General features: G+C 48.8%; 1 protein-coding gene across 2 annotated transcripts in view; it reads right to left on the bottom strand.

Moving 5' to 3' along the window:
• Nucleotides 1–7,243: 7,243 nt before the first annotated feature.
• Nucleotides 7,244–26,279, bottom strand: part of DNAH9 (dynein axonemal heavy chain 9) — a 126,331-nt gene continuing 107,295 nt past the window's right edge. For both annotated transcript variants that reach the window (XM_057423402.1, XM_057423410.1), the window contains 6 exons: nt 24,471–24,662; nt 23,782–23,973; nt 22,875–23,045; nt 20,277–20,459; nt 14,013–14,402; nt 7,244–7,720 (listed from right to left, as the gene is read on the bottom strand). In XM_057423402.1, the coding sequence (XP_057279385.1) occupies nt 7,493–7,720; nt 14,013–14,402; nt 20,277–20,459; nt 22,875–23,045; nt 23,782–23,973; nt 24,471–24,662 (1,356 nt within the window). In that variant the 3' untranslated portion in view covers nt 7,244–7,492. The remainder of the gene's footprint in view (nt 7,721–14,012; nt 14,403–20,276; nt 20,460–22,874; nt 23,046–23,781; nt 23,974–24,470; nt 24,663–26,279) is intronic.

Raw genomic sequence — 26,279 nt, 5'->3', positions numbered from 1 at the left:
TTACCTGGAAGGGCTGGATCACTGCTCAGGTCGGGCTGGGTATCGGTTGGTGGGTGGTGAGCGGTTGTATTCTCTTCCCTTGTTATTTCCCTTATCATCATTATTATTGGTGGTAGCAGTAGTGGTTTGTGTTAAACCTTAGTTACTGCACTGTTATCTCAACCCATGGGATTTACATCCCCTCCATTCTCCTCCCCATCCCTCCGGGAATAGGAAGGGAAGAAGGGGGAGAATGAGGAGGTGGCTGTGTGGTTCTGAGTCACTGGCTGGGCTCACACCAGGAAAGGTCTCCCCTGCACCCTTGAGTCCATAAGACCTTCCCCAGAAGGGTCAATCCCCAGCTGAGACAGGGTTTGGGGAAAGCTGCCCCTTGCTTCTGGCTCTGCTGCCATTCACCTGCCTTCATGACCCTGCCAAAGGGGGATGTTAACACATTCATCTCCTAGGTACACACTGGGGAAACTGAGGCATGCGCAGTGGTCATGGCAATACTAAACACACAACCCCAGGCTGTAACAGCAGGTGTGACTGAGGGGTTCAACGTCCTCCATGGCAGTGTGATCTCCTCATCTGGCTGGAGCAAGGATGCACGATCCCAGCAGGGTGGGATGTGGGACATGATCAGTCTTCCCACTGCCCAGGAGAGGAAAAGCCCACTGCTTCCCCATGGCCCATCATTACCCAAAGACCCATCATTCCCTCATGCCCCTTCATTCCACCATAGAGCACCATTCCCCCTCAGACCATTGTCTACTGCAGGACTGACAGTGGACACAGGATCTCAAGGCTCGAAGGACCCATGTCTTAGGGTTTTCCATCACACTGTCCTTGGTCTGTGGGCCTAAGAAGAGGCTTGCCATCCACCCAGGCTTCCTTGAAAACCAGCCTGGACCAGGTGCTGCTCACAAGCTTGGTCTGCCTTCAGAGATGGAGGCAGAGAGTGGAGGCAAGAATGGGCCCATCAGGGCACACCAAACCCCACTCTGCCTTCTGAGCTGCTGTACTGCCCATGCTGCCTCCTCGGAGGGGCTGATGGGACTTGTGCCTTGGAGGGGCACATCTGGGAAGGGACTCCAGATGTGACACAGATGGGGACTCCTGCCCAGGAGCCTGATGTGAGAGTGGGAATGTTCAGGTCTGCACAAGGAGGAACCTGCTGCTGAGGCCACCCCAGCTTCCAGGGAAATGCTGCAATCAGGACACTGATGACCTCAGCTGGTACCAGCCTCCTTGGGTGGAGGTGCCTCCATGTGTTTACCACAGCATCTTCTCCCAGCCCCAGCCTGAGCCCCCACCTCCATTGTTACTGAATCATTTTCTAGAGAGGTAAACCTGCGTTCAGCAAGAGAGCTCCGATAGATAGCAATTTATTTCTCATTACCTAATAATTCCCCTTCTATCTGTTGCTTCTTCCCAAAGATAACATTACAGTAATGAATTAAAACACTTGTTAAGTAGACAGCACAAGGCAATGTCCTCACAATCCAGACGCATAAAAAGCACACAGCGATGGCAGATGGGGAGCGGGGCATGATTTCCAGGGATCATTTTGCTCAGATTTATCCTGTCTCTATTCTGACAAAGCAAAGGGACACATTCAGCCAACTCCTCTGCCAGGCTGCAGCTAACAAAACCCCTATTTCACTTCAACAATTAGGCAGTAGCTGTGTAATCTTCCAAAGCCCTTTGAACCCCCATCTCTTATAATCATTCCCCCATTTACAAGGTCCCACGTGTACCTGGGGTTTTGGTGACTCCAGCATGGTTCTGCAGTAAGATCTCTGATAAGCAGAGCAGATGATGGGTTGCATGGCTTGGGTTTATCTTCAGCAGAAATGCCCCACAGAGGTCCATAGCATTCCACTGCTTGCTGGCTCTCAGTGCTAAGTCCAGCAGTCAGCTGAGCATCGTCCACTGCTGTCTGACACCAGTAAGGATGAGTTATGTGGGCATCTGGAGTTAAGTACCCTGATATTCAGCACTGTCAGTGCAGAGAACCACAACCCACAGAAAGGAACGTGCAGCTCTTGTCCACAGTAGATTGATGGACCAGTGGTTTAATGCAAGTTTGAATTAAAGGTCGAGATCTGACAGTGGGGGTGTGCTCCAGATGCCAACAACGGTAGGTAAAACCCCACATCAGCTTAGGACCACTGAGTTAGGAAATGGAAACTCGTGGTGGACAAAAGGAGCGTAGCAACAGCAATGGACGTGGTTCTTGCCAAGCAGCTGGTATATTAAACTCTAAGGTTTTGGCCTTTGCTTGTGCCTTGTCCTGGAAGGAAAGGATGATGCTTCACTGCTTCTCAGCCTCCAGCCCTCCCCAGGACTAGTTCAGGACCAGATCAGTTCTATGGGCTAAGAAGAAATCCCTGCAGCTTCTCCAGCCCTGAGCAGTCAGTCACAAAGACCCTGGTCCACAACCATTACCAAGGTAAATATGTTTGGAGATTTGTTTGGGCAATTACAGTCATTTTAAAAACAATGTGTAAGAATGGACAAGACTCCAATAAGCCATTACTAATATTATTAATGCCACTTTAGAACATGAATGCATCTGGCTTATCCAGCTGATCCAGCGAGTTTAGTTCTGTAAATAACAGCAGTGATACAGGCAGAATTTGCATCCTGGGCATTGCCAATGCCTAATAATAGAGGCAATAAATGGGCTCTGGTGAACTGCTCTCGTACTACCAACCAGGTTCTCCCTTGACATGTTTTGTGTTCATTTTCCTTTGCTCTGTGAGAAACTGTTGAGTAGAATGGAGCTGGTTAACCCCTGAGTACGGGACACCATTACAAAGGGGTTTTGAAGACTTTGAAGTGTGCTCTCTGCCAATTATAACTTGCAGCAGGTACGGCACTCCCAGCCTATGGAAAGGCCATTTCCCCATCAGTTTCCCCTACTATTTTCAGTAGCACAATTTTCCTTCTTTCACTTTCATCCCTTTGGAAAATGTCACCAGTCTGGAGTTAGCTGACTGACCACGGACCTTGTGAAGAGCCAGGCCCACAACAGCACCACAGGGTGCTGTGCAGGGTCAGCAGCTGCAGAGATCCACAGAAAGGGGAAGAGCAAATCTGGGCTCCCCTGGGCATCCAGTACCTGGCCTCGCATGTGAAACACAGGATGCAGCATCTGGCTGAACTCTGGGACAGGGCAAAAGGGAAGGACACATAGGCTTGACCTTGAATGTAAGAAAGCTTCTCATCTCAAGCTGAGCTGGTGTTTCCTGGGCTCCATGTGGCAAAGAGACTCGTGGCACTTTGGCAGATCCTGATCCCACCATGGTATCACTAAGATGGGTCAGATGGGTGACTTGCTACTTGAGTCTATTTCTTTCCACTATAACGTATGCTCACAGATGAGCTCAGATGATGACACCTCTCTTGTGCCCAACTACCCTGCCCTGTTGCCCTGCTCCAGATCAGCCTCAGATCTGCCCTGGATGTTGTACAAAGCTCTGCAGCTCTGCCAGCCCCAGAGCCCCAGCGCTGTCTGTGCCAGCTTTGGGGATAGGGCTTTTCAATGCTCAGACCCTTCCACTCAAATGAGCGAAGAACGGGAAGGAAATGCCAAGTGGGCACCTATCTCCAAGAGCTCACACCCAGACACGTTCACCTTTGACACATCCATCTCTCCTAATGCACAGCCTGGCCAGCTGTATTTAACTGCCTGGGTAAGGCAGATAGAGCTGGAAAATCTCATCCCTGTCAGGTCTTTTTCTTGCCCTAAAGCACCAAATTATTCACCATCCCCTCGGAGCATTTTGCAGCCAACTCTTTCCTGGGATGCTTTTCAAAGGATGAAGAATGAGCACCCTGGTGACATTTCTAGTATCTATAAATATCTCCCCACCACCCTGCCTGCCCAACTGGTGAATTATGCAGGAAGATATATATAATAAAACAATCGGATCCATTTTGTTGTCAACGTCCCGTTCTTCAGCTGGCAAGGGAACAGCCAGGCTGTTGCTCTGGAAAGAGCGAGTGATGCCTGGGGAACTACTGAACGTCTCTTTGCCGGTAGGCAGGTATGGGGCACGTTGGAGGGCAGCACTGAGCAGAGACTGGCCCTGGAACGCTGGAGAAAGAAAGAGGGGCTGTAAAAGAGAAACAGCATGAAGTTTAGGGCAGTAACAGTCACCAGAACGGCAGGAAGCCCACATCGAGCACTGAGAAGCTTGTGCTAAAAGAAGCACTGAAGAAACACCAAAGCAGCACTAATCCAGCAATGTTATCTGGAGCACGATGCACTTAACTCCACATTCTGGTCCTGCTTTTATGTGTTTCGGAAGTTTAGATTGGATATAAGGAAGAAGTTCTTTACTGTAAGGGTGCTGAGGCACTGGAATGGGTTGCCCAAGGAAGCTGTGAATGCTCCATCCCTGGCAGTGTTCAAGGCCAGGTTGGACAGAGACTTGGGTGCCATGGTTTAGTGTGAGGTGTCCCTGCCCATGGCAGGGGGTTGGAACTGGATGATCTCAAGGTCCTTTCCAACCCTGACTATTCTATGATTCTATGATTCAGCAGTGCTCTATTTATGCAACTAAAGCTCCTGCATGGTGAAACACGTGGAGAATTTAATGCTCTCAAACATGCAAAGCTGAGGGAAGTGACCGGTTTACATTCATATCTAATTGGCATCATTTAAATTGGGAGGGATTTAAGTTACTAGCATAGCTTTCCCTAGCTATCAGCCCTCCTCCAGCCAGACACTGTTCTATAGCATAGCCTGCAGAATCTGGTGCCTCATTTATGAGTTAAGAGGCATTTTAAAATAGAAGTTTAGGACAGCTGTATCCTTTGCATTACGTATTTGCAGATGTGCCCTGCTAAGCCATAACTCACTGCTTCATCATTAGTTCTTGGTGCCTCCAAGACACTGCCTCCAATGAAACCAGGTCAGTACCTGAAAGATTTCCCAGCTCACCTTCATTTGGATAGTTGCTGTTTTCCAGGAGTACAAAGACAAGATGATTCCTGAAGGATCACGCTCAGACCATGAGTGTTGCTGTGGATGTCCTGAGGAGGTAAACCCTGAGGACTTCACCCTCCTGCATTATTTTGGGTAAGAGAACAACTGTGATGCACTAGATGGGCAGAGTTGACCATGTCCCCATCAGTGCGTGCTGAGGCCACCCATGAAGTTGTCCAGCTTCACACACTGCCCACAGAAAGGCTGTCATGGTTTTATCCCAGCTGCAGCCAAGCACCAGACACCCAGCTCCTCACTCACTCCCACCAGGATGGGGTAAATGTGCAGAAACTCATGGGTTGAGATAAAGAGTTTCACGTAAAGCCAGAAGTGAATGGCATGAGGACTGTGCAGAGCTGCTCTGAACACAGCATCAGAAGCATTTCACAGCAGCCCAGGGAAGGGTGGTGGTACAAGGTACACAGTGACAAAAGGACCGGCTGTGGTGCCTCCAGGGAGTTCCCTGGGGTATGGCAGGACCATAGAATCATAGAACAGTTTGGGCTGAAGGGATCTTAAAGCTCACTCAGTTCCAATCCCCTGCCATGGGGGACACCTTCCACTACAGCAGGTTGCTCCAAGCCCCATCTCAGGGCCTGGCCTCAGCACATGTGCCTGTGAAGACCCAGATCCCAGGGACACGACAGCTGCTGGCCTGGCACTGCCAGGAATGGTCTTCAATAAGGACCTGCCTTCTCTCAACTGAACTGACCCAGGGACAAGTGATGTCCAGGCACCCACACGTGCTGCTGCCAGGGATAGGTTTCAGATCACAGAGCAGCCCTCTTCTTATCCATTACCCATTCTACATCAAGCCCTCCACAACCCATGCAACTACCAGGAAGTTTCTCCCAGTGACATGCAACACACCCACGCTTCCAGGCACTGCAACACATGGAGCACAGTAGAGCACAGAGGGGAAAACACTGTTGCTTCCTTGATTTTTGCTTTCTGTTTGTTGGACTTCATGTGTACCCACCTCTTTAGGATGCTCTGGCTGAGGAACAGTCTTTCGAAGCCTCTGATCTATAGGCTTCTCTGGGAAGCTTTGTCTGTGGAGCTCTCCAAGTGATGCTGGTGGGCTCTGCTCATTGAAACACAGCAATGGGCTTGGCCCTCTTTTTGGAAGAGCCTTTCACAGCATTGCTGAGTTGGCCAAGGTGCACTTGGTGCAGGTCAGAGAGGGCTCGGTAAGACAGAGCAAGTGACCCCCAAATACCCTTTGTGGTTTGTACATGAGCCTCTTACCCATCTTCCTCCCACGATCTGCTCCACCATCCTGAGTGCTGCATGTGCTCCACAGCTACATTTCAGGCCAATGGACCATCTTCTTCTTCTGCTGCTTGTCCCAGGTGCAAATACATTGCTGGGTGACCCAGAAGACATTGGAGGTGGGATGGATGCACTGCCCTTGCCAAACCACCACTCTTTCCTGCCTCATGGTGTACAAGGACTCCAATGATGCTGAGCTAGAAGCTGAGCTGGGAAGCATCATTTTTAACCTGGAAGTAGATCCTCCTCCCGCAGCTGCAGTGGCCATACCACAGGCTGGTCAGACCTGGTTCACCTCAGTTAAGAAGTCTAGAACTTAAATATCTTGGTCTAGGCCACTCAGTCTGTTTCTTCACAGTGAGAGCAGGGAAATGAGAGCCAGATCAGACCCCTCTGACAACCAGTGCAGAATGAGCTGAGAGGACCAAGTCCCTTATGGAATACCAGGGCAGCTAAAGGTGACTTGCCCAGACCTGCAGGTCTCTCCAGGCTGTAAACTCCCACCCTATGAACCTCACAATTGCCTGGAAACAGGGTCCTGAAGTTTCAATAGCACCACCATTCAATGCCACCAAACACAGCTTCCCACATTTCCTAGCTCGCAAGCACTCAGCTTCTGCAGTGCAGAGCAATGCTCTCCGTGTCCAGCTCATTCAGGTAACCCACAGCCCAGGCATCCCTCTCTGTGCTTTCTGCTTTAGAAACGCTGTAGTTTTATTGATGGTTACATGAAGCACACTGGATATTAACACTATTTTAAATGGGTTTAAAATTTACAGCAATATTAGTAAGAAACAGTTTACATCCACAGTACCTGTTGATCTCCCAGCTTCTGGTATCACACCTATAACAAAGAAACACTCCTGTATAGAAAAGGATAAGATCTGAAGAATTTCACAGGTCCCTGGCCTATCTGAGGAGTCTGGAGAAGGCCACTCACTTTAAAACTACTTTGGATCCTGCAAGAGAAATCAACATTACATTCATTCTGGGGGTGGAAGATCCTGCTGCAGGTTAGGATCTTCCAGTGCTCCAGTGTAGGGATTACAGGGTAGTGATTGACAGCAGCCACGAATCTGCTCCATGTGTCCCCCTGAACCTCTGTCACCTCCTTGTAGGTTCTATTTCAGCTACGTGCCCAAGTGCTCAGAGAGGTGAATCCTGGGTTCAACCTCAGGATCCTATTTAAGTTGTCTGAGAAAGACCCCATGAGGGCTTTGCAATGAGGGGCCCTGCTGGGGATCAGACCTGCAGCAGCAGCGCCACACCAGCGAGCACCCACTTGGAGGGATTCTCTTTAGTTTTAAGGTTAAAAGTCCACACATAGGTTGGCCCTCTCTGGTGGGTTTTGTACACAGGACACGGGTACATGTTATGGAGATCTTGCTTGTCAGCAGGAATGGCTTTGAGGAAAACGACGGGCATGGCTGGGGTTAGCTCCTTGAGCCTGGCATCCGTGATTATCCCAGCCTACAAAGGCAAGAAGACAAAGTCTTAGTTAGATTTCTAAGCCATCCATCAGCTGTACCCCGATCCACATGATCCTCTGTGGTGCTTATACAGGCTGGTCTTACTGGGGAACAGGAGACATCTTTCCTGAGATCAAGGTGGGGGATAATTCTACTTGAAGTAAGGAGGGTCTGGATCAAACACCTCCCCTGTTCCATCAGAAGCCTCCTTCAAGCTTCATGCCTGGTCTCATCAGATGCTCAAACCCACACATACCTGAGCAGGACTCTGTGGGGGAATGTTCCTGGCCGTATCCAACCACACTGTCCTCATGCAGCTCTTGCTCAAGGTGTTGCCAGCCCAGAACAATCTCATGGGAAGTGCTGCTTATGCCAGGTTGTGCTAAGACCAACTGTGAACAGCTCAACGGGGCTCAACTGAGAGCAGCCTAAAAGGCACCGAGTAAATGTCCCACCACACAACCAGAATTTGAGCATGACCTGGGTGATGAATGCAAGCAGGGGTTTGTGTGGCCCCCAAAAACATCACAGGCTTGTCCCCACTCTCTCAGGTGCTCACACCAGCAATTGGGATTCAGAAGGATTGCTCCTTAGGGAATATCAGCATTAAATAATGCATCTGTATTATCCCCTTCAAAGCAGTGCTCTCACCCAGCAGGCTGTCCAACCCAGGAGGACAGTGTGCTGTCAGGGCATGAATTCAAGGCTTGTTTCTCTAACTCAGGTCTGTTTCTGACAATAAAATGCCCTACACATCAATCACTTTCCAGGAATGCTTTCAAAACTGCTTAATGCAAGCGAGAGAGACCAAATGAAAGCAAATACAGGTATGGAAATAAAACTTCTCAGTGCTCAATAAACTGCCTCTAACTGCAGCTTAGCTTCACATATCAGTATTATTCCAAATGCTCTTAGATCAGAGCTGTGGGATGAGGTTCAACATCTCCAGTTGTTTGTTTAGTTCTGCAAATGAGTGAAGAAGAAGAACCCCTCTTGCAACATACCTGGGTTTAATTGTACTAATGCCATCTGTTCTATTAAGCTGTGATAAAGCCAGCTCAGATTTCAGATTCTCTATTTACAACGTGCTGAACAAACATGAAATACGCTGCAAAGAAGCCATTTATCACACGCTCTTTTTAAACCCACTCCTCGAATTCCTGAGGCTGGATTTTGATCTGAGCTCTTTTTCTTACTCCCGACAATTCCTCCAATCAAGTTTTCAAGATACATTCCACCTATTCCTGGGTTAAGAAGAGCAGAAATCCTCCCGAGCTCTCTCTATGGAATACAGCACTTTGTTATGTCTGGGATGATTTGCATTTGCATTTTTTATCGCTCTCATCATCAGAAATTAATCTTCCTCTGAAAGCAATTTTCCCTCACTGCTTGGCACAGCACACCTGGTGAACAGCCACTGTCTGTGCTCGGGGCTCAGGCCTCACATCCTCAACAAATCCTCACTGCTGCTTGTCCTGGCTCCTCAACAGGCAATTTGAAGAGTGGACATGCTACACTGCTACGTATCAAAGAGCCCAGTGAGCCAAAGCAGCTGTCACGAGCCAGGGATGCTAACAGATGGGCCCAAATGCACAGGCAGTAGGCCAGCATCCTCACTCAACTGCATTTGGAGGTGTTACAGCACAGGCACACTTGCACCATGGCTAATTTAGGGTCAGTAAGCTTAAAGACTTCAATATGGCTTGGTTTTCTGTCTTATAGAGCTGTCTCTGTAGGGAAGGAGGGCTGGTGATCTGACCAGCAGTACTGCCAGCAGGGAACATCACTCCAAGGTGGTCCAGATATTGCTGGAGTTAATGGCTTCAGCTGGACACGGGGAATGAGAAAAAGAGCCACACATGGAACAAGCAGTGAAGAAGATCTGATGATAATGAGAGAGCTGGGCTGGGTCAGCCTGGAGAAGAGAAGGCTCCTGAAGGGGAGACCTGAGAGCAGCTCCAGTGCCTGAAGGGGCTGCAGGAAAGCTGGAGAGGGGCTTGGGACAAGGGATGTAGGGACAGGCCAAGGGGAATGGCTTGAACCTGCCAGAGGGGAGACTGAGATGAGCTCTTAGGCAGAAGCTCTTCCCTGTGAGGGTGCTGAGGCGCTGGCACAGGGTGCCCAGAGAAGCTGTGGCTGCCCCATCCCTGGCAGTGCTCAAGGGCAGGTTGGAGACAGGGGCTTGGAGCAAGCTGCTCTAGTGGAAGGTGTCCCTGCCCGTGGCAGAGGTTGGAGCTGGAGAAGCTTTAAGGTCCATCCAACCCAACCCAACCTAACCCATTCTATGATATGATATGATATATGATAGGATACGTGCTGTCCAGTAAAGCCAAATGAGAGAACTTTCAAAGTTGAGGTACAGATGGGAAAGGGTTTGCCAAGTTATTAATTTTTCAAAATAACTCTAAAAAGGAGACTGGCTGCTCACAGCACAACTTGTGTCCCCTCCAAGCCTGTGTTTTAAGCTCATCACTGGAGACTTCAGCTTGAACCACATCCTACTCTGTCTCACAGCTCACAAATACATGGGCCCTACGGACAACTGACATCTCCAAGAAAAGGCTTCACATGGTGTCCCATGAAACCTCTGGGGAAAATGTCCGTCTCTGGTGGACGAAGTCTGATGTACCTGGTGTCTCTGCAGAAGAACTGTGATGTCTGGGACTGGAGAACCAGCACCGGGCTGTACCAGGCCTGGGCTACACACTTGTGTTTTCATCTGCATCCGCTTCTGGGAGCATCTCAGATAAACGTGGGTGATGTGCAACTGCTCCCAAAGATCTTGAGCTACTTGAACCATCAAATGAACATGACGGTTCCTCGACACACAGATCTGCCCTTCTAAGCCTCTCCACTGATTTCAGATCGTGCTTTACGTAGGATTAGCCTTAAAAACCACACAGAACCTGTAGCTGGCTTGGCTTGGAGGAGGCAGGACACCCTCAGTGTTAAGCCACTGCTTAGTGCTGTGCACTGACGGGCATCTCCTTCAAGGACAAGGCGGTGTGCTCTCTACACTTGGCAAAGCTTCATGTAGCCATGTAGTGCAAAACCCACCTCTCCCCTTGTACCCCCTGGGAGTAGCAGGGCACATACCTGGCATCACACTCTCCATTGCTGGGAGCAACAAAACCAGGAATCAGGTAAAATGCCTCAGTGTCACCAGTCAAACTCTCTCTCACGGAGTCCCACTGACTTTAACAGGGCTACAGCAACACATCATTTGGGCCCAGCTTCCCTGCTTGGTTCATTCCACCTACCAGCTGCCTGCTGCTTTGTAATGAAGGCTTTATACAGTTAAGACTCTCCAGGGCAAACACAAATGTTTAAATAAACAGAAAAACGTGAGCAGCAGCACATGGAGGGACTTGCTCCTTTTGTGGAGGCACAACCTAAATGTGAAATATCCTTTAAAAAGCAGAGGTGCTCCCCAGAGGGGCCCTCCCATTGCCAGCAGAAGATGAATTTGGAAGGAGTATACAACTCAAAAGAACTGTGAACCTGGTTTACAAATGTTGCATCCACTAAGAGACACTGGTGCTCGGTGGGTTCCAGGTCAAATGAATAGTCCACCCCGTGGAAATGAGATCTCAGTGTCAGCAGCAACATATGAAAATACTCTTTTCTTCTCTGACATACCCTGAAGTGTGATACCCAGAGGTTTGGAATGGTTGTAGAGAGGGGACTGCTCAGTATCTTTCCATCACAAGGGAAATTGTAACCAGAAAATAAAGTCTGGATGATCTCTAAAGACAAACCTCATTGCTGACTGCAGTCACCCATACGAGTTATTGTATGGGAGGCAGAGGGGAGGAGCCATATGCTTCCCAAGAGATTGGCTTTGCACACCAAAACTGCTCTTCACTTCCACATGGGGATGGGTAAAACTGAGGCAGAACTCAGCCATTTGACCATTATATTTTCTAGTAATGGTGGTAATGATGGTAAAGGAAAACATAAGCTATCCAGTCACTAGGATTTGGTTTTGATGGAGTATTCTACATGCAAGACCAGGAATTTTTCTAACCTTTCCCTGTACTGCTGTGTGCAGCAGTCAGGTTTTGAGGGTAATGGAAATCCAATGCTCCCTGTAGCAAGGTGTTGTGATGTCCAAGAGCTGGAAGGGGGTACATATGGAAGCCACACCAAAGGCTGACACAGGGGAACAGGCAGAGAACTGTAGGACCAGGGCTTGGGAAATGGACTGGGCTGGTCCCTGTTCTGCTACTGTGACTTTTGCTGTTAGCAGAGCCAAAACCACAGAGACAGAAGATGTGAGCTGATACCTATGTGAGAACTTTAATGCAATGTTCTGACAGAGCCTTTGCCAGTACTCCTGACTGCCCATGGCTTTCCAGACCCAATGTACATGTAAACTCATTTCCAGAGAGAAAATGGCCTGGAGCTTCGACTTTCACAAGGATTCATGATAAACTGCACTGGATGCCATCAGTCAGTGGGTTCAAAGCTTTGCCTGGTTTCCTATCCTTCATGGAAAACTATTGCAGAGAGGGAGCTGAAAAATAAGTGGGCAATATTAGATCTAAATTGCAAGGTCAAGCTGGGATATGGTATAGAACACGTACAGTTTCTCTTCTCAGCATCCTACCACTAAGCCTCCCAACAGGTAAAGTAGGGGCTTCAAGGCTAAGACCCTAAGAGTGCCCTCTGAAGTAAGACCCTTTGCACAGATAAGTAAGCTCTGGGTGACCCACTTTGATCAGCCTTCACTCTCTCCTAGACCACTGGCAGCAGAAGGATCTCACTGGCTGTCCAGTGCAAGTGCTGCATGAATCACATGAATCACTGTAACAGGGAGCCCTGGTACCACAGGCCAGGCCACTCGAAGGACCAAGCCCAGGGGGGATTTGTGAGCCTAAATGCTCTGTGTCTGAGGACTGCAATCCTAACAGCTGACAACTGTCACAGGGAATGACAGGGACAGCTGTGCTGCTCTGGGATGCTGCGACAGGAGTGCTGACAGCTATAGAGGCAGGAAACAGCAAGTGTAGAAGCTTCCTGCAGCTGCCTGGTTGGTGGGTATGGATCGCACCTAGGCTGCCTTCAGGCTGGCTATGCTACAACTGAAGGTTGGGTCACATCCAGAAGGGGAAAGAAAAAGCCACCCATACTGATCTGCTTGCCCAGGGTGAGCCTACCCCTACACCGAGTCCTCAGCTTGAGTCCGCATTGACCATACCAGTTAAACCTTCATGCCAGTTTTACTTGGCACCCTAAGGGGATGCCTAAAGGATGTGATTAATTTTTGGTCACAAACCCCATCTGCACAGATCATAGAATCACAGAATAGTTCGGGTTGGAAAGCACCTTAATATCACCCAGTTCCAACCCCCTGCCATGGGCAGGGACACCTCACACTAAACCATGGCACCCAAGGCTTCATCCAACCTGGACTTGAACACTGCCAGGGATGGAGCATTCACAGCTTCCTTTGGCAGCCCTTTCCAGTGCCTCAGCACCCCTACAGTGAAGAACTTCTTCCTTATATCCAATCTAAACTTCCCCTGTTTAAGTTTTAACCCCTTACCCCTTGTCCTATCGCTACAGTCCCTAATGAACAGATGGCATCCTGCAGCACCTGGCAGTGGAAGGACAGTGGCCTGCATTTGGCACATCCCACCCAGTCAGCTCTGGGGATGTGAAGATGTAGAAAATCAGAGTGTTCTCCTTTGTCTCCACTACTGCTGGACAGATGACAGAGCAGTGACACTGCAAGTCTGCCACGTCACTTTTGGAGGTAGCAGTGAAATCATGACCATGAGAAGGGGCAGGGACAATGCAGGCCTGAGAGGACCCCATGTTTTCTGTTTGCAATAACACCATGAGCAATGACCAACGTTTACTTGGTTTTGGTAATGTGGCCTCAGGAACCTGGGGGAATAATGGGACTTGAAGAGCCTCAGGCTTGAAAGCTCCCTAAAACTACCCCAGGCAAACTAGGGGATGGAAATCCTCAGAACCATAGAGCTATAGGTTGAGATTCAGTTTATAACAACTAGATTATCAGTCCAAGCTGGCCACCTTTAACTCCCCTCATGGCCATGGAACAGGCAGCTTCAAGGGGTGATTCACCTGCCCACCCTGGACACGCACTCTAGGCTGCAGAGGAGAGGCCCAGATTTCCTATCACCCCCATTCCTAAAGAAGCAGCTCAATGACTATTTTAGGTGAGTTCCTGTCTGGGCTGAGAAGTTCCCCCGAGTACAGCACCAAGCATTAAGGACATAACTCCCATGGCTGGCTGCTCAACACAAGAGCCTCGGTGAGCTCACCTGTGCATCCCAGCGCGCACCCTCCAGGAACAAGCCGTGGACGTACGCCCCTTCCCGAGGAGGGCTGGCAAAATCGTCCCTGTTCTTCTTTGTCACATCACACTGCAAGGCCATCTTGTCCAAAGGCCACCCGTTTTTCCGGGCTGTGCACTGCATGATGGCTGTCAGGATAGACTGGGGATTGAAGAACCCAGCAAGCCACACGGTGGAGGGTAAGGAAAAGTCTCCTGTCCAGGCCTCCAGCTCCTTGATGCGCGCGAGGAGGTCAGCAAACCACGAGCCCAGGCTGGCCGTGGAAGGGTAAGCTTTCTTTGTCCAGGACTCAGGCACCATGTCCAAGAAAAGGGCATTCTGCAGGTTCTCCATGTCGCTTGTCATGGTCAGTTCTCCCTGAGTGAGAAAGGGTACAATTAGCACCGATAACTGCTTACCTTGAACAAAGCCTGCTTGAAAGCAGAAGCTGAGCTAGGAAGTGTGGAAGTACATGGCAGCCTACCCAGTCATGAGTTTCAGATTTTCATGCACATCTTTTACTGCATAGTCTTGTATCCTCATCTTCCCTACTGTAAAAATACTACTTGGAGGAAAAGTTGTGTAAAACAGTGACAGGACGGGTATCCCCCAGTTTTCCCAATGTCGTTTCTGTTTCCTCTCATTGACTGAAGATCTTTATAGGGCAGATTCTCAGCAGTGTAGACCAATGTGCCCCTGCAGCACAAAAGGCCACTAGTGTCCTGAGCTGCATTAGGAGGAGCATTGCCATCAGGCTACTGGCAGCACTCTGCTCAGCACTGGGGAGGGACATGTGCCACGCTGGGCCCCGTGCTGGGATTGTTTGGCCTCAAGAAGAAATGGCTCAGGGAGGATTCTTTTCAGCACCTACAGATATCTGATGGTCGTAAGTTAGGAAGATGGAGCCACTTCTCAGTGGTGTCCCGTGACAAGAGGCGGATGGGAACCCCTCGAAACACAGGACACTCCATTGAGATACAAGTACCAACTGTTCTACTTTGAGGGCACGGTCCTAGGAACCTGCTCTACCTGCCCCTGCTTTGAGCACAGGATTGCACTAGACAATCTTAGTGACACGGTTTAGTGGTGGCCTTGCAGTCCTGGGGTAACAGCTGGACTTGATGATCTTAAGGGTCTCTTCCAACAGACCTAACTCTATGATTCTATCCCCAAAACAACGAATCTGTGATTCTGTGACACTCAAGCCAAGCAGTCTGCAAAGACAAAGACCTTAAAGGCAGGCTCAGCATGACCACTGTAATGCCCTTCACAACTGAAATCTGCATGCCCCATGCTGAGCTGGAGCTGTACAACACACCAGAGCGGCTTGGAGACTGATGGCTACTGTTGATCACTGCTTTCCATTGTAAATACTTTTGTCCCCTTCTCATTTTGCCAGCATCTTTCTGCCTTATTTCTCTTTGCCTCAGGCAGAGTGGTTTTGGAAAGATTAACTGAAATCAGTTGAGCCATTGCTGAGAAGGGTGAGGGAATTGGGTCAGTCTGTTCACATTAAAAAATTCCAACTGCTCTTCCACAGGACTTCAGTGCCTCCAGCCACAAGGTCAGCAGAGGTGCCCTTTACTGGGACCACAAAAATCTGTGAAGCTTTAGCAGAAGTTGAAATGCACTTAAAGCACCCCCAACGCATGTTCAGCAATGGCTGTCGGAGTCCTGCAGTTCCAAATCTCTGCACTTCACTCCTATACTCACGGTGCCCTGCAGAGCTCTGATCTGCAGATCAGACTGAGAGGCTCCAGCAGGACAGGATCACAGCTAGACACCCAGCCAGACCATGGGAGAGCAGTAATGAGTGCCCTCGTTGACGGCCCACGCTGCATGTGCCACTAACAAGGGTAAGGGGGTTCAGCGCTGAGTGCAAACGAGCACGCTGGTGCTCTTGGGTTAGGAAGCACTTTCTCAAAGGAATTACACTACAAAGAGACCAGACACTCCCAAGCTTGGAATGCCGACTTGTCATCAGCACAGAAATCCTCTGAGCTCACCACGCTGTTGCCAATGCAACACGCAGAGCTGCTGGGTAATGCTTAAACAAAGGGCTTGAATGCACATCTGCCCCATAGACTGTGTCTTACCAAAGCAAGGAAGGTGTCAGCACTGGAAGCGTCCATAGCAGCACTTCTGGCTGGTACAAGGTATTATCAAACCTCAGCTCCAAAGATGACTTGCTAAAAGTAATAAGCTTTTAAAGGTAGCAAATATCTGAACCTGCTGGGCTCCCCCATGGAGAACACATTTCTGGTGGACAGAGAAAATCGTATGTACAAAGGTTTTCTGATGGTCTTTGTTTTAACACTCTTGAAGCCAAAAGCAACCTGCAAACACCTTTCAAAATACACATCACCTCCTTTCATATCATGTGAGCAGGGACCAGGTAAGTCTGCAACCTCATTATTTCTATTTAATGATTTTACATTTGTAGGGAAACTCACAATGATGGGTCTTCAAAGTCCTGGGCAACTCCAAGGAGCAAATACAAATGAAAGGTGTCTCATGCTAGTATTTGCCACGAAATGACAAAGAAACACAATGGCAATGCATGCCCCATGCATTTCCTCTTAGGCACCTGAGCTGTTTCACTTTATAGCACAAGATAATTTACTGACCCCAGTTAAAGCTCACACAACAGAAAAGCAGGGGGGGTCTATTCAGAGGGGCTGGGTCCTGAGCTCCACAAGGATGTCAAAATGATTTGAGCTCCTCAGGGGGCAGTTGCTTTGTTATTTAATGACATCTGTTGGAACACAGAGTGTGAAGCATCACTGTGCTTCCTTCCTTGTTCACATCGCATGGGTCACCATCTCCCACCTGAGGAGAACTTAGACACTGACAAGACCAATTCAATTAGCAGCTCTCTGGCTAAGGCCATGCAGGAGAAAACAAAGTCTGAGGGGCAAAATACTGCACAGGTCACAGCAGGACACTGAGAACCACAGGGCCTTCTAACAGTGACAACCACTCCTGGAAAGGTTTTAAAGGGGTAAATGTGTGCGAGTGGTCAAACCGATCTGAAGACAAATCCTCCTGGTCGTATCTCATGTCTGCTTTTACTGGCAGGAAACAAATGACTTAGCAAAGGGAACTCGGAGAAAGCCTCAAAGAAAGCAATTTCTAAAGCCTGCATGCTCAAGCAGACTTGTTGGAAGCTCCTGTGAGGCTTCAAAGCATCTCTGGCAGCTATCTCATGTAGTTGTCCAAGCACAATTATGCATAAATTTGCATTGCAGATGCTGAATACTAAAGTGCATCGGGAATGAATCAAGTTAAGGTTTTTTTTTCCCAAATGCTAGGAGTAATTTTCATTAAAGGAAATCCTAATCAGCCTGCAGACCTCCCTTCAAGATGAGCAGACTATTGTCACCCATTGTTTTCTCTGTGAAGGTTATTCTCCCTTAATACAGTAAAATACCCAGCCAGCCTTACAAAATGGGGTCTTATTCCATTCTTCTATAACATTTATTATCCCCATTTTGGAGGCTTATCCTTCCCTGAAGTTGCAAAACAGGAAATCTGCTTGCAAAAATTACACTGGGTACAACATTAACATTCAAGTGTTTCAGCCCAGCCTCCGGGCTCACCCAAGTCAGCCAGAACAAAGGGCTTTGAAATGCAACATGCCAGTTATTTCTTTGATGGCTACCAGTCTATTGCAATTTCCCTTCCTCTTAATGGGATGTCTCCTATTTTTGGAGCAAACAATCACTTTCCGCTACAGAGAAACAATGAATTATTCAAACATTCAAATGAGGCATGACATTTCCAAATCGCTGCCTTTTAGCAGATAGGCAGTTAAAAACAATCAGACTTGCTTCCTCTGTGCTTTATTTATTCTCTTCTGAGATCTGTGGTTCCTCTTATGTAAACTCTCCTCCTCTGAGTGCTGTCAGTGAAGATCCCCAGTCCCATAGATTAACGTGCATTAGCAGCTCCCATAGGAGCTACTCTCAGGAGAAACAATTGAAGAGTGATTTCTCTCCCAAACTGAGTGTGAAGACTGAGCTGCAAGTCAGGACAGCAGCCCTGCCTACACAGCCAAGAGCAGGGCCAAGCTGTAGTCCTCAAGGTATGGGAGAATCCCTCTGGGGGATACTGTGGAGTGCAGGTCATGCATCATGTCTAATTCAGCTCTGCAGGGACCCACATGCAACTTGTGCTTGCAGGCAGAGAAGAACTGCCCACTGGTGGTATCTCAGACCCTTCATCCTAACACAGATACTGCTCCTCATCTGCTCTTCAGGAGTCCTTAAGTCCTGGCCCTGTGGTGGCCCTGGATCACCCCGCAGATGTGAGCTGCTGGGACCAAGCTCTGTAGTCATCGGAGGTGCCTTTCCTGCAGACATCATCTCACTCCCCTGCCAGGATCTGGGGAGAAATTTGCTCTCTATTATTGCTTGATTTCTGTGGTTTATTTTGTCTGAGGTTTATTTAAGCCCATGCATCCACTCATTCTCCCTACCAATATTAAATAGCTTGTTCTTCTCCTCCTCATTAAATCTAATTGCTATACATTGTCCAAGTTACAGTCATATCTTGTTTGGTGCTCCTTGATGAAACATTAAATCACTTCTGTTTACCTGTCTCAGGCAACTAAATTTTCAATTCCACTATGCTAGAAAACAAAGGAAATCTGTTTAGAATAATTGACTACATAAGTATCAGCCCATTTTAAAATGAATTGTACACACTGGGCCACCACAAAGTGGTTATGATGTCTCTCTCTTTAATCAAGACAATAAGCATCAGCAGCAAATGCAATGCAGAAATGTCTGAGCTCGCATGGACCAGGCTGCTGGGATCAGTGTAGAGCACAACGTGAGGCAGTCAAGTCCTACCCCTGCAGAGCTGCAGCTACCTAAAACCCCAGAGCCGAGCCTCCCACCTCTGCATGCACACTGCAGACATGTCCTTTGAAGGTCTCTCTTCAAAGCTGTCTCAGGAGAGAGTTGGGATTGTCATCCAGGTCCTCTCTGCTCACCTGCCAGCTTTCTCCTAACGGGGTCATACAGAGTCACTGCAGTTCCTTCAAGTGCGATGGTTCTCATGCTATACAAAGTACTTTTGGTGAAATATATGTGGTGTATTTCACCATTTTGATGAAATGGGACAAGAACCTGTCATTCAGGAAATGATGGAGCAGAGAATGGCCAGCAACTGATGTCCTTAATTGCTGCCTCATGCTAGGGAGCAATTGAATGTCAATCATGTGGGAAAGGCATCGGGGTAGCACTGAAGCTCCAGGTAGCATTAGTCTCCTCAACTTAGCCCTTTCTGAGGGATGCACTTGGCTATTGTGAAGTCTTTTGGGATGACAAGGTGAAGGGGAATTGTTGCTCCAGGGCACCAGGGCTGGCTAGGCAGGTACTCACTTGCAGTGCAGCCTGCTCTTTGCTGGTTTATCCCCTAATGGGCAGTCTTTTAGCCTTTTCCATTTTGTCCAACCAACTGCCCGGGAGGGAATTCAGCAGATGAGTTCCCCTGCCAGCAGAGGAAGCCTTAAAGCACAGCCCCCTTGCATATCTTGTTGAACCCAGAAATCTACCTGGTGTGTTTCCTGCCAGCCCCACAGCTCCTCACTGTTCTCCATAAGCCAAAGCCACCACCCCAAGGCAGAGAGACATCACCTTCCTGGAGCGGATGGAGAAGGAACTATGGGGTGGAGGAATCAAGGACAGTTTGTCCACAGGGAGGGTCTTCTCGTGACCCCCCTCCATTAGCAAATAACTCATCCCCAGCCAGGGGAGTTGTATCTCTTCCAAAACTCTTTCGGTTTTAGGCTTTCTCTCTTACAGCTCTGGACATTCTGTCTCCTTACACACGATCACTCTTTCATTTCAGCTCAGTTTGTGCCTTTAATAACTTTTTGTTACGAGTTCCCCCCTGCCCAGTACCTGGGCATTGTGTGAAAAGCTGTGATTTTTTGGCTTACTTTTAAATAGGCCACATCTCAAATTCTGAGCAACCTGTTGTTGCTGTGCTACAATACGGGGTGGACAGAAGTGCCTGGTCTCTGTTCCCAAAAAGCGCCATTGCTATGTGCACCTTTAACCTCTCCCAGTGCCTGTGGGCAATGTGTCATTTGAAATCCATCTGTGAGCCCTTCCCCACGGAGTCAAGTTGGTTTTGCAGGCAGTGCTCAATAGCGTGTGTGACCCCTTTTATTGTGTGAGCACCTCTTCCAATCAATCACCAAGGTTTTACAACACTGCAGCCTCAAGCATCCCAAGCTCTTACCTTCAGCCCTAGGTCCAGCTCCTTAAGAGAGCGCTTTATTTCACTGGTGAGGATGTTCATGCGCTCACATTCCTGGAAGGCAACCACAGCGTACGGTGTCCTCTCCTCCACCTTTGCCATCAGTTCTGCAATGTTAAACTCATCCATCAGTTTCTCTAACATCTCTTCCAGAAGGGCTTTCACCTGTGTGCCGAAGGGAAAACAGAGATGGATGTTGGTGAATGATCCACTGAGCTTCCCCAGCTGACAGCTGCCTGAATGCAGTATGAAAACTCCATCTGCCACTCAGTGCCTCTGAAACCATCAGTGTCAGCGGCGCTGGACATGGCACCTTTCAAAGAGCCTGCCCCATCCTATTAAAATTCAAATGCTCACAAAAGTTAATGTCAGATGAGAAGCTTTCAAAATGATGGTTCAGAAATGTCACTGTGACATGCAGCAGTCTCCATCCTTCTTGGGTCTTGAGCCCGCAAATGGAAACAGAAGCAGGCAGGGGAGATTTAGGTTGGATCTAAGGCAGAAGCTCTTCCCTGTGAGGGTGCTGAGGCGCTGGCACAGGGTGCCCAGAGAAGCTGTGGCTGCCCCATCCCTGGCAGTGTTCAAGGCCAGGTTGGACACAGGGGCTTGGAGCAAGCTGCTCTAGTGGAAGGTGTCCCTGCCCTGGCAGGGGTTGGAGCTGGAGGAGCTTTAAGGTCCCTTCAACCCAAACTATTCTATGATTCTCCTAAGGTCAGATTCAATGCAAGGAGATGGAAGCGGGTAGAGCCTCAGCTGAGCCTCAGGACAAGTGAGCTTATGAGCTGGTTTTCTGCAGTATAATAATAGAGGTGATTATAGAAAACTTAATTTTAAGCTGAATTTTGCAATCTGAACTAATGGAGCCATGAAAGAAAAGCATAATGAAACAGAATTGTTTTCTGGTCACCACCAGAGCTTGCTTTGGGAACAGTGCTTTATATCTCTAAATACTGAACAGGGAATGCTCCGATGCAATAGGATGTATTGCCAGAGAAAATCAGTAAAGCAAACAAAACCCTTTCTGGCTGAGAGCGAGGCCTGAAGCCCTGATCTTCCTGGGATCTGCTGTATCTCTCAGGTGTACATGGACCAGTAGGCAGCTTGGTGTGGAAGCCTCTCACATAATGCTCTCCTTTACTTCCATGCCGGAACCTAAGCCAGACTTTTGCTCCTTGGGGATTTTTCAGGAATGCTTAATGCAGTTACAATTCTATGATGTGATGGGCAAAACCTGGTGTGAGGGTGGCAGTGGCAGAGAAAGCCCAGGGTAGGTATCACCGTGCCCGCCAACATTCATATGAAGGGCTCTGTACTCAACTTCCTGGCATTGGTGCTCTTCCAAACCCTCCTCACTCATGTCAGATGTTACAAAGAGGTGATGATGAGCAGCCTGTTACTGACCACTGAGGTGGCTAAAGGTAAAGCTCAGCTGGCCCATCTCTTCAGCTGCACCTCAGGGGCAGTACAGAAATACCCTCTCATTCTAAATTCCTCTGCAAATCCCTGATTTTTACACAACAAATACAGCTTGTTCTTGGTAAAGTGGCCTCAGAATCCTGTGGGAATAACTGAACTTGAAGAGTCTCAGGAAAATAAGAGGCTTGCAAGCTCCCTAAAACCACCTCAGGCAAAGTAGGGGATGGAAAGCCTCAACTGGAGGATGCCTGTGACACCACTGCTGGATCACTTAATGATAATCTTGCTTCTCTGGCCAAGGAGTTTAATTGTACTTCAACATCAAAAGGACTGGAAGGGGACAAGAGGAAGTCACATTTGATGCCTGAGCATCTCCTTTGGCTTTGCTACCTCTGGGTTATTCCCCTCAACTCAAATTCCAGTACGATCTGAAGCACTGAGCACTTTAAAGAGCAAAGGCAGTTCCCCAGCTCCACACCAAGCCAAAGGAAGCACGTGTGAAGCCACAGACATCAGATAAGCTCTCTAATAGCTATTCATTACTTTGCAAAGCTTGAAACAGAGCTGGGACCTTAAGACAGCAGAAAGAAAAACCTGAGCAAGTGTTGGCTGATTTCATTAAAATCTTGGGCCAGATTTTAATGAGCCGTGAGCTTTGAGAGGAAGGGCTGGGATCAGCCTGGTACCTGGGCACAGCAAAGGAGCTCAGCTGGAGATAAGGTATTACAAGTCCCCTGGGAGCTCGATGGGACCTGGTGGCAGCAGCAATAGGTGGGTTGAGCTCCAGTGGCACATCACACATGGCACACAGAGCACTCAGGAAGCCCATTGGTATGCCAGGCACAGCGTGGTGCACAGGGACGGGGGGCTCAGAGGCAGTGGAGGCCACAGAAGGTTTATTTGCAACATCTTCACAAGATGATAACGAAGGCACCGCAGTTCAGGGGGTAATTAAAAGCCACTGTCCTATTACTGACAATACTCCAATTACATCCCACCATGGTGGTGTTCTGCATACTTAGAGTCAGGTGGTTTTAGACACCTGGTTTGTATCCAGCAAAGGCAGAACACATTATAATAAGCAGTTGTGAGACAAACCTGAGCTATACAGCACTACTTATGAATGAGGCAGGTATCAGAATGGAGCAGCTTGACCACTCTCACCGTTTCTTCCCTGGTCACCACTCCTCCATCACCCGTGCTGCTGTCCCGGGGCTGCATCTCCAGCACGGTGCGGAAGAGCTTCTCTGAGGTCTGGGTAAGGAAGCCAATCTCAGCATTGGGATGGAGGCCATACAGATAAGGAGACTCTGGAGGCAAGGCATCGTCTATGTACTGTACAGAGAAATCCAGGTTCAGGTTAGATGCAGAGATCAAGGGCATTCTGCTTGCAGAGTTCACAGCGCTGGAATTATCAACTATGGGAGCAAGTAACCCCAGGCTGATGTAACTCTGCTTGTGCCTGAAACACCAGCACACTGATGAGAGAAAGGAGTGAATGGCTGTTTACAGAACTGCTTCTGCTCCTGCTGTGAAAATGTACTAATTGCTAAAGTTTGCCTTGGCCACGTATCTCAGGCCTGGACCTTCTCTAGCAATTACCCACGGTGCATCAATATCCTGGTATCTCCTGTGGGAATTTAGCTTCCAGTAATGAACAAAACCAGCCAAATATGCTTATCTCTGCTACCACATTTGTGTACAAGGAGCAGATGAGATCAGTGAGCAGAGCAACAAGACCCTTCACTGTTTCACATCAAAACTGATGATAAAAGGAACTCGAAAGGGCCATTATAGCAAACAGTATGTGGATGTAATTTTCCAGGAGCCCCACTCAAGTCTCAAGAACCAATACAGTTACTCTATTCATGCCCAAACAGAATGAGCCCATGATGAAGTAGCAAATTACCATTAGACTTGGTTCATCCAGGAATGTCTACAGAAACAGAATAGAGTGGGAAATAACAGGAGATGTGCTGAAACACTGCAGTCCTATTCGCTGCCTCCTGAGACAGATTATAAGGTAGTTACATTCATGAGTATAAATAGTGGCAGAAAACCAAGAGCTTACCTGATGATAGCCATTATAGTCCATGTTTGCTGGGAGGGGGAAGCCTGGAGCTAGGAGGAGTTCTCCCTCCAGCATTTCTGGCTTAATAAATTCTTCCAAATAGGTTCTGCAGAGCCGCCTGTCCCAGTCATCTGTAATGTGTCCTCCATACATGATCTCACCAAAGAGGTAGCGTAAATCATCATATGGGACCTGAGGAACGAAGCAGGAGGGTGTGAAGGAGGTTCAGAGAGCCAGAGCTCCACCAGCCAGGTTGCTGAGCTGCAGTCTAGAGCACTGAGCCCTGATCTGCACAGTGAGTGCTTCCACTTCACTATTCCAGTTTCCTAAGTAAACAAGCATTAGGTAGTAGTTAAATCCTGCCCAAGGAAAACTGGATCACAGCATAGATTTTGTGCAGGTTCCCACTGAAATGCAAATTTATTCTCAGCTCTGTTAAACCAAAGACCACAGTGCATTTTCAATTAATAAGGACCACAGGCACTATTTGCTATGATGTGTAAGCTGCTACAGACGTGGGGGACACTGAAGCTTCCCCTCTCACCACAAAGGTACACTGAACTGGGAAGTTATGAACCCAAAGATGCCAAGGAAATGGCATTTAAGGAGACTTTCCAGGAGTTTCAGCACAAGCCAGCCCATGGCTGAGGGTTAAAAGCCACCAACCAGCCCATCTTTGGTTCACACACCTTTGAGCTGGCCTCCAGGTAATTATACAGCACATTCACAGAGATGGTGAGGTCTCCAGTGTTGAAGGGGTAGGACCGGTTCCAGCCTTGGGGACCAAACTTGCGCCTTTCTGCCACCACAGCATGGAAATAGCAGAGGGCAAAGAGGATGCTCTTGAACTCATGTTCCCGGGTGCACATCTCCAGGGTATCCTGCAATACAAGCAAAGAGGCAGGGCTGTGTGAATCCACACTGCCCGCAGTCTCTGTGGCTCTCAGGGTCTCCTAAATACAACAGACTTTGGACAGGCGTGAAGTGATTTACCCAATTTGTTCATTTCTGCATAATATCCACAAGTCAGTGGCTTTTCATTGCAAATTTAGCAGCAAATTCGGATGCACATTTTACAAATTAGTATTTTCTTTCCCAATTCCAAGCGGCTTTGCACAGGAACGCACACTGACAGCCACGAAAGGAAGGACATGTGCACCCACCCAGTGCCCCACCACCTGCACATGCCCTACGTCCCACACCAGAGAGATGGAGAGGCACCACACAGGGCAAGTGTGCCATCAGTGGAACTGGGACCACGGCCGTAAGCAAGGCTCCTGCCGAGGAGTACTGTACCTGGAAGAACTAAAGTCCATCACAGAGTGGCTTGGTTTGGGAGGGACCTTAAAGCTCCTCCAGTTCCAACCCCTGCCACGGGCAGGGACACCTTCCACTAGAGCAGCTTGCTCCAAGCCCCTGTCTCCAACCTGGCCTTGAACACTGCCAGGGATGGGGCAGCCACAGCTTCTCTGGGCACCCTGTGCCAGCGCCTCAGCACCCTCACAGAGAAGAACTGCTTCCTTCTTCCTGTTTCAGTTTGAACCCATCACCCCTTGTCCTGTCACTGCAGTCCCTGATGAAGAGTCCCTCCCCAGCATCCTTGTAGCCCCCTTCAGACACTGGAAGCTGCTCTGAGGTCTCCACGCAGCTTCTCTTCTCCAGGCTGAAGAGCCCCAATGTTCTCAGCCTGTCTTTGTATGGGAGGTGCTGCAGCCCGTGACCATCCTCGTGATGATATTCTTTTCTTTTCATGAAAAGACTATTTTCTGGTGCCACAGAGGGTATGGGTCAATATCAGTCATTGTGACACAGTGATGAGAACCTGCCCTGTGGACTCACTAAGCACTGCAAGGCAGGAGCACCTGGAGCAGTGGGACACGGGGACATGGATCGAGCAACGGTGGCTCCCCAGGACACAGCCTGTGTGTCAGGACAGGCCAGAGCCCAGCGTGTCTCACTGCTGGAGGTAGCCATGCTTCTGCCGACCCGACTTTCCACATGACACGAAGGGCAAGAGCTAACTGCTTACATTTATGATGATCCCATTCCCAGAGACACAGACCATTGCATCCTGCTGCCCGGAACAATCATTAGCTTCATTCACACACCTCAGCAGCCAAGCTCTCACGTTCAGCCTGGAGAAGAGAAGGCAGCATGGAGACCTCAGAGCAGCTTCCAGTATCTGAAGGGGGCCTATAGGGATGCTGGAGACGGACTCTTCATTAGGGACTGTAGTGACAGGACAAGGGGTGATGAGTTAAAACGGAAACAGGGGAAGTTTAGATTGGATATAAGGAGGAAATTCTTTCCTGTGAGGGTGGTGAGGCACTGGAATGGGTTGCCCCTGGCAGTGTTGAAGGCCAGGTTGGACAGAGCCTTGGGTGACATGGTCTCTGTGAGGTGTCCCTGGGCATGGCAGGGGGTTGGAACTGGATGATTTTAAGGTCTTTTCCAACCCTAACTATTCTATGATTCTATTAAGACCCTGGCTGTTAACC

The sequence above is a fragment of the Pezoporus wallicus genome, unplaced genomic scaffold (genome assembly GCF_028554395.1).
Source record: "Pezoporus wallicus isolate ANWC-B61680 ecotype Strahan unplaced genomic scaffold, APGP_CSIRO_Pwel_v1 contig_8723, whole genome shotgun sequence".
NCBI lineage: Eukaryota > Metazoa > Chordata > Aves > Psittaciformes > Psittacidae > Pezoporus > Pezoporus wallicus.
Note: the sequence above shows the minus strand (reverse complement) of the source record. Positions and strands in the feature narration are given on the sequence as shown.